Source organism: Thermobia domestica, chromosome 3 (genome assembly GCF_964235325.1).
Source record: "Thermobia domestica chromosome 3, izTheDome1.hap1.1, whole genome shotgun sequence".
Lineage (NCBI taxonomy): Eukaryota > Metazoa > Arthropoda > Insecta > Zygentoma > Lepismatidae > Thermobia > Thermobia domestica.
In genome coordinates this window covers 295,079,809-295,089,050 of record NC_137456.1, presented here as the reverse complement: position 1 = coordinate 295,089,050, position 9,242 = coordinate 295,079,809, and the positions used below count along the sequence as shown (strand labels likewise).

The window sequence follows — 9,242 nt, the reverse complement described above, 5'->3', positions numbered from 1 at the left end:
CTATCCCATTTTTAATTTAGGTTTGTATAAGAAAATAAGTATTAGTAGTATTAACATATTAATAGTATAAGAAAATAGATTAATCAGAAAGAAATGTCGAGGACAAAGCAAAAATTTGACAAGTTACGTGCCGTGGAAAATCAGCGCCCGGGGTGAGAATATACAACGGCGCCGAATACATATATTCCAAGTAATTTTCCTGTTTTTTTCCTTTATTCTCCCTAATATTGCGCCCCTTACTTCAGCCCTTTGGAAAATTGCCCTGGTCGCCCCCTCATGGCACAGTACTGTGGGTAACTATCGAATTATGGCATCTCCTAATGGAAGCTAGAAAATTTTCAGCAATTGAACGCTGTTTTTTGGTTCGGGGCCACACGCTGCTGCCTACCGACAGAGATTTTGGAAAATTTGAAAAATTCAAGAGGGCACATTGTGGAGCAGTGTAAGCACCAGATGCTTAGAAAAATGTAATACTGCCTACCAATAAATGCAAATATTTTGTTGGAGCAGGAAGATTTCCTCAATGTGGCAGAATGTATTTTCTGAGACATACATAAGCCTAATACTGATGATCTAAATGATACATGATGAACATGATCTAAATTTTTCGAAAATTTCTAATTTCAAATTCTGTGCTGTGGTGAAATGGAAGTGAAGTTTTCTACGGAAGGAAATGCAATCTCAGTGAACATTACCAAACGTGACCGCCCAATAAATGCACAGCTGAGAAGAAAATATAACGAAACCTTGCTAATTAAAGGTAAAATTTCCAAATATTAGCAAAATCTCCTGTGATTTATTCCGCCAGTGCTTGGCCCGTTTTTTAATGCTTTAACCACCCGTGACCGTAATGTAGCAACTAATGAACGTAACGAACGCAAGGATAGTTCACTAACTTTAGAGTAAAATTTTCATTAAATGAGACGAAATGCAAAACGCAACAGAAATACTGACTAATATTACTGTTACCAAGCACACCTCGCTCCTACACGTAAAGCTCATGGTGTACAAACATTGTTGATATTCCAATATCTTAATTATTATTAAAATTTATATTCATAGTTTGCTATCCACTGAAAAGAGGTCTGAAACATTTATCCATGTACCCATAAAAGAGGAATGTCATTAGTTTGCCATTTATTTTATCCTTTCTATTCTTCTCGCAGTGTTTTTACCACGAACTTTGATACTTCAAAAATCCTCAATATAGGTTCGTTTGTATCATATTTTGTCAATCACGTAAAGTGGATCTTTATAAATATAAACCGGGATAAATATGTAAGGAGAAAAGTGCGGATTGCCGTATTAGGTTCACCTTCTAGAACATAATTGTAAGTTCAGGCCATTTGTGCATTAACGTCTTTATCAATAATATATTTTGAAAGCAATGGCAATGAAAGTGCTGAAGTGGCAATGATTTATTATTCTTAAACCTTTTTAGTATGCTTCTCGAAATTATTACTATGTGACATAGGACTATTTTACACAAATTTCATTTCTAGGAAAAAGCAATACAGTGCTATGCCACAATCTTCAACACTAACCTTACTGTTTTTACATTTATTCAGTAACTAATCCTTAAATTGATTCAAATTAAATTCATGTTGGTGGAAGAAGCGTTGGAAATTCATATATAATATAATTGACTAAGCGAAAAAGGAACTGTGATTTATGAAATTTTTTGAAACCTTAGTTCTTATTTATGTAAAAATCATCCAAACGTGACGTAGGATTATATCGCGCTAAATTCTTCAATTATTCTAAAACATTTATTTTTGTCATTATTTTAGAAAGGCATATTTGTGGTTTATGTAAGTAATCGTTAATGTTTGTTTTATAAATAATTGTATTTGGCATTTTATTATTGTAGTTGAAAGAGCTTCACAATTCCACTAATATATATTACATTTCATTGAATGTGTTTTCAACAATTTTCTTTCCACAATAAACAATAGTTCTAGTTTCAGTAAGAGAGATGTGTAGTTTATGAATTTATTAATATGAAGTATTAAATGTTTATTTTCTTGTTTTCTGTACACGTGTTATTTGTTGTAACAGATAAAATGTATTTTTCCTTTCAAGATCATCTTATATTCCAAATATGATACCATAATAATGTTACAGAAGATGTCGGAAAATCAATTAGGAATGCAGGTTTATCCAGGGTTGGCTCAGTACTTATCAAAGTCGACTATATATGATGAAGATTTCAATGCAAATACAGTCAAAGTTGGTGCAGACTTAAGACAATGCAGATTCCCATATGAAACAGAAGGACTGAAAATATTTAGGTACTACAGTCAGCGAAATTGTCTTGAAGAATACTGGCACGAGAGGAAAATAAGATCTTGTAACTGTACAGATGCTCTTTTTGGTTATGAAACAGGTAAGTGTTATTTAGCATTAGAGTTGATGTTACTTTTCAACACTTAGGTTTCCTTGATTAATACCGCTCGTTATACTACACTTCGTTCGACACTCTGAATTACTTCTGCAAAGGAGATTTATATGAGTTACATAAAGTATGTTTACAACCTGTATTGTTGATTTTCTAGGTGGTTGAAGTTATTTTATTTGTTGGCCTTTGTTCTTATTCATGCTTGATTTTGATCCAAGAGTCTGAAAACTGCATTTTACCTGTTTCGTACAAAGAAGCTCCAGATCAGATGTCTTAATAACCATGCGGTAATTTGTCCTTCCTATTTGAGTGATATTTGTTGCATGCATATATTTGGTGAGCTGCATTAAGAGAAAATTTAGAGTGGAGAAATTAATGTCGAAATTCTCAAGGAAAAAATAATATATTGCTGGTAGGACCGGAGAAGGCAAGTTTGTATCCTAAGTATTAACGATGATCACTCTTGCAGGTATCGCATAACTTTTGTTGAGACTTAGCGCAAGTGCTGGTTTGATGGATGCCAGAGTAGAACGGGAGTGTGCTACAAAGCTATGTAAGGAAGATATCCTTTTAAAGAAGTTGATATATCCTTATCGATTTCAAGTAATAGTACAAGTATTACGGTAAAAAAAAGTGCCAACTATAATGTTTTCTGAGCACGGGCTGAAATGACAGAAGTCATATCTGAGCTTATTAGAATTTTCGGAATGTAGTTTGCCTCAATGTAAAACTGCATAATGAAGCAACGCTTTAAAATATTTAATTTGGTGTGTGCTGAAACGAAGTCTCCACTCGGATAAAATCCTAACTCTCTCCAACTTACTGTGGCAAAACTGGTAATTACCGCGATTTTGTCCAAGAGCGCGTAATTACGCAAGATATATTTCACACTGTAAACAATGTCTCCAGTTAGAAACCAGAAACCTTTCGGATATGCTGGAAACAAGTTGAGAATGTTGGAAACCATTTGCGCATTCTTTCAGGGATATCATTTGAATCTATGTTATAGATTGTAAGAAGCACCTACTAAATGTTCTTAATAGATATTTTTATCATAAAACATAATATTATTATCATTTCGATCATAAAAATAGAACCTCCAATATTGATAATTTATGTTTACACAGAGTAGTATATATAAAACAGATATCGTTCATGTGGAAATAATATGAACGGACCTAGGAAATTTGAGTTATTTTATAAGAAGTCACTCATAAGTAGAGAATATGAGAAAGTAACGTAAGTAAGCATATTATGCTTAAATTGAGAAAAAAGGGTAACCTCATGAATTAACAAAGTTATATATTGCCTTTAGTTGGTTAACTGTATTTCGTAAGATTTTAAAATATAATTCATAACGTAAATAGCTCAATGATGCTACAATGAACAAAATCACTTTAAAACTTAATTTATTCAATATATTTGCGATTTACATTAACAGAAAAAATCCTATACGTCATTATGCTTTGACGTTTCAACTGGTTATCCTCATTGCATATTAACAAGTAACACATGATTCTGTTATTTCCATAGTAACTAAAAGAGACCAAAGTACATTCGATGTCCTAGTTACAAATAAACAGCAACAATCAGCTTCATCCTACGACTATCAGGTGGATTCATTGGGGTTATAGGGATTCTTTTGTCAGCAATTGCAATAATACTCAGCGTTCTCAGATATAGATTTTCTCTGACTTTTTTCTGTTCGCATTCTTCTTTTAAAATAATTAGGTGTTACTTTATTTTTGTAAGTCACGTGATAGGTTTAGTAAATGATAACTTTAATTTCCAAGCGGGTCAATTGGACCTGATCTTTATTGAAGAAATATTTTTACAAACTTCACCTTATTTTTAAATTGTGCATTGTAGATGGCATCATTTGGATTTTAATATTCTCCTATAAATAAATACGAAGACTGCAAAGAAATAAGTGGCAACAGTGTTTTACATCCGCGTATGGAGTGTTGTTCAAGCTGCAGTTGGCAACGTATGTAGAGGTTGAGTGGAGCTATACGACGCGGGTGGCGGCACTAGTGTAAGTACTAAGGTGAGGGTACTTGAATCTATTAAATGTAGATTTTCAAATCACTCCGCTCTAAAGGGGGTGCCTTCCAAGTTAGAACAACTTGCAGTAGACCCATGGAAAGAAACGCTAGTGGATGTATTTATGAACTACGTGAAGAATACGGTAATGACACATTATGATATCAGACTTCGATACCTTGGGTTGCAGTGTTTCGTGCAGGACATGATAGTGTGCAACAGGAACCAGGTGGATGTCGACATGGGGTCGGAAACAGACTCATTGAATCGACTCAATCTTTCCTGCATGTGGACAGAATGTGAACTGGCAGGGAATAGGCTAACGAGTAGGATCATCCCACACTACAGTATCGAATATGCTGCACAATGTCCTTGGTTACTGAAAAATTGCATCCCGGTGCGTGCTGAACCAACTTACAGGCGATCAAAAATAGGATAGACACGACCTCGCCTGTGATCATTTGGCACATTAGAGACGGGAAGATACCGTGTTCCGGGACATGATTATCGCATATGGCTGACCCTTATTAGCCAGAACATTATCGCCAATCCAATGAATGTCGCAAACCTTATCTCCGCGACCCAAGATGCTGCGTCAGCATAAAAGTAAGTGTAACCTAGGGGGAATATGAAGGTGATGCTAACAGTGGCATACAATATATGTGGTGTTATATTACGAAATGCAGTCCCTCTAAACATGAACGTAAATGTGGTGGACTACCGCAGATTTCTGCAATATCTTCGTCTTCCACTGCTAAGGAAACGATCCAAATTTATAAGGAATTCACCCATTCTTTTACATTATAGCGCCTCTTCTGACAACAGTTATGCTATGAGCAACCTGTTTGCTCGATAGAGGTGGGAGGTTATAAAGCAGTTACCCTATTCAACGGATATGAGTTCATGTTACTTTCATCTGTTTCCTATGATGAAGGAATCACTGCGGGTTTGTGAAAACTGGGAACATGTGTGTAATTTTATTTTTGTTACATAGGAATATATTTCTAATGTCTAAAATTTAATTTTTGTTACTTAATTAATAAAAATATGGTTTATTTTTATCAAAAAGGGAAAACATATTAAACGTAAATATTTTGGTTGATGTTCTAGTTAATAAAAATGGTGGGAATTTACTGTTTAATTAATCATTTCTTCACCAAATGTACTTTATTTGTAACAATAAAACGTTAATGTTATATTATAAAAGGCAAAAAATATATATTTTATTCTAACATTAGCACTTCCACTACAGCTGATAGAAAACGAGCGAAGGAACAAAAGATAAACAAAAGAAGAACAAAACTCGGTACAATTGTTGCCATAAAAAATCCAACATCCTCCCACCTTGAGTTACGTTGTGGGGACTAGTAACTCAACCACAACAAACTATATATTTTTAAGTATATACAAAAAGATCTAATCTGGTAGGAGGTTTCACTTTTCTACCAGTTTGAGTTGTAACAGTTTGAAGTTTTGTTTCACACTCAGTCTCTGTGTTTTTATCACCCACTCCGTCCATTTGTTCATCACTAGGATACACTGCTGGTTCTTTCAACACCTGTTTTGTCTCATTTGAATGAACTTTCAGGGGGAAAACTCGTTGCACTGGTCTCATCATCAATCCGGTACGTGTCTTCAACCGCACAAGTCGTACTTCACCGTCACGTCCAGGTAATATTTCAACAACTCTTGCTAAAGGCCATTCTAAACGTTTCAAGTTCTCGTTTTCTACAGCTACAACATCCCCTATTTTTATTTCACTATGGTGTCTTCTAGATTTCCAATGCTGCACCAACTGTCCCAAATATTCACTGCGAAATCTACTACGTAACTGTTCCCTGAGTTTATGAAAATATCTCAACCGTTTTTGTATCTTAACGGATTCCAAGTTATCGAGATCCGGTACTCCTACTTCTCTAACATGCTGGAGAAACATAGATGGAGTTAAAGCTAATAAATTCAAACTATCATCAGAAACATAAGTTAACGGTCGACCATTCACGACAGCTTCACAGTCACACAACACTGTAATGAATTCTTCATAATTTAGCGAAGCCCTTCCAAGTATTCCCCTTAAGAGTTATTCCCAAGTATTCCCCTTTCATTAATCGAATTAAACGCTCCCACCATCTACCCCACCAAGCAGCACTGGGTGGACTGAATTTCACTTGATGCGTTTCACAGTTGCAAAAGACGTTATACATTTCCAATCCAGTCTGCTCAATAAATTTTCTGTGCCAAAAAAATTCGTCCTATTGTCACTGTAAATTACCGAAGGACGGCCTCGATGCGCTATAAATCTTCTGAGGGCTTGCAGAAAGTCACTAGTTGATAATCCGGAAACAAGCTGCACTGCTCTATGTACTGCACAGGTAAATATACAAATCCAAGCTTTTCCTCCATTTTGTAGTCTAACTGGTCCGTTAAAGTCCACTCCCGTTACTTCAAACACTGCTGCATCTCGGATTTTATCTTTGGGTAGGGTTACAGGGATTGGTTCCAACTTCTTGGCAGTATATCGTTTGCTTTATTGCTTTATTATAGATCGAATAGTTTTTCTTCCTTTGAGTATCCAAAACTGTTCCCTAAGAAGACTCAACAAACCTTGGACATCAACATGACAAGCTTCCACATGTTTATCGTAAACTAACCTTTTTACTACTGGATGTGTGCTTGGCAACACAACTGGATAACGAAAGGTTTCAATATCTGAAAGTTCTGTAATTTTGGTTTTTATTCTGATGATTGTGTCATTGTCTTCGAACGGACACAAAGATTTCAAATTCTTGTCGCCAACATCCTCAAAGGAATCTAGTCTAATAACAGTCTTCTGTGCTGATATCAATTTTTCAACAGAAAATTCGTTGCTTCTTCTTTGCTTAGAACGACAATTATGAATAAATCTTTTCATCCAACCTATTATGCGAACTATTTTTTCGTACTTCGAATGATGGCGATAATACCAGTCACTGTCCTCCTTTCCAACATTAAGCATAGCTGATGAGACCGTCTTTTTCTTTTCCTGTGTAATAATTTCTTCTTTGTACTCATACTTCTGTTCTGGCTATATCTCCTTGGGGCGTTGCAGCCACGAAGGACCTTCCCACCGTTTTGACTCAAGCAGTTGTTCTGAACTACATCCTCTCGATGGTAAATCTGCCGGATTCATGGTTCCTGGTACGTAATGCCAAGTTTCTTTTTCACTTAATTTTCGGATTTTTTTTCACTCGATTCCAAACAAAAGTATTCCATTGCTCATCTCGTTTAATCCATGCAAGAACTATTGAAGAATCTGTCCAATAATAAATCTGTACACCTTCAAGATTCAAGGCCTCAAGCACAGAAGTAGCTAGTCTTCCACCAATAGTAGCTGCCAATAATTCTATTCTTGCTATGTGTGATTTCTTTATAGGAGCAAATCTTGTTTTGGCTTGTACTAACTGCACATTAATGTTTTCTCTGGTAATAGTTCTAAGGAAAACTGCCATAGCATAGGCTCTTTCATTTGCATCGCAGAATACATGTAGGCTACAATTTTCTGAATCTCCTTGTATATATCTAGGAAATGAAAGTTCTTTCAACAAAGGCAATTCACCTACCCACTGTAAAAATTTCTTCCTTACTGCCCGTGGTACTTCTTCGTCCCAACTTAATTCCAATCGCCAAATTTCTTGCAAAATCATCTTTGGATACAACGTTACTGGAATCCCTATGGATTCAAATATCCGGTTTGCAAACGACAAAATAACCCTCTTAAGAAGAACGTCTGGTATCAACCAGTCACAGCATTCTGGTCTTATTTCCAAAGTGTCAGATTTCGTTTCCCCTGTAGACCCAAGACCGGTATGAGTTGTCTTGCTCAATCTCTCCGAGACAAGTGTACTCCCACCCTCTCAAATCCAGCTTTCGCCATTACTTGGGTGCTTTCATTAATGAAGTGATGATGCTTCTCTTCATTCCGTACGCTGGTAACGCAATTGTCCACATAAAAGCACTTCGAAAGCTAAGTGATGACTACTCTTGAATATTGGCTTTTTCCTTCTCTTTGTTTTTCCATTTCTAAATTAAGATGATGTTCTATCACTGCACACAGCAAAAATTGACTACAGTTCACACCAAAAAACTACACGCTTGTGACGAAATATATTTTCGTTTCCCTCCTGGTCAACCCACGAAAATCTCAAAAAGGCACGGTCTCTTTTACACACACTAATTTGTAAAAATGCTCTCTTGATATCGGATACAACTCCGATTCTATTTAACCTAAACTATATCAAAATTGAGGGTATCATTTGGATCAAATTAATACCCTTCTCTAAACACTGATTAAATGAAGGATAATTTTTCTCCCTGGCTGATGCGTCGAAGACGGGACGTATTTTCGTCGTACTGCTTTCCTTGACTACATGGCGATGACATAAATAATGTCCTTCTCTATCCTTTTCTTGTGGTGGAACTTCTTCTATTACGCCATCATATATCCATTCATTCAACACTTGTTGGTAGTCTTCGTAACGGTTTTCCTTCTTCAACTTACCAATAAGTGTATTCAATCTTCTTTTGCACATCTCAATATTACTAGGAAGTGTAGGATGTCCTTCTATCCAAGGTAACATTACTTCCTTCCTCTTCTCCTCATTAATAGCTACGGTCTTATTAAAGTAATCCATTACTGCTTGCTGAGCTTCCAATTTTGTCTTCTTTTCCGCTAGATCTGTGATACCAAGAACATCTAACCGCCATAAATCCGGTATAGATGCTTCTTTACAAAACATGGACATCGTTGTCATAGACGAGAATT

General features: G+C 35.8%; 1 protein-coding gene across 1 annotated transcript; it reads right to left on the bottom strand.

Moving 5' to 3' along the window:
• Positions 1-7,641: 7,641 nt before the first annotated feature.
• Positions 7,642-8,124, bottom strand: LOC145682256 (uncharacterized). Its single transcript, XM_081753838.1, has one exon. The coding sequence runs from the start codon at positions 8,122-8,124 to the stop codon at positions 7,642-7,644; it is 483 nt and encodes a 160-aa protein (XP_081609964.1).
• Between the last annotated feature and the right edge of the window lie 1,118 nt (positions 8,125-9,242).

What these genes read in the sequence shown, in the direction of transcription:
- LOC145682256 (XM_081753838.1), bottom strand. Translation starts at nt 8,124, where the DNA reads ATGATTTTGCAAGAAATTTGGCGATTGGAATTAAGTTGGGACGAAGAA.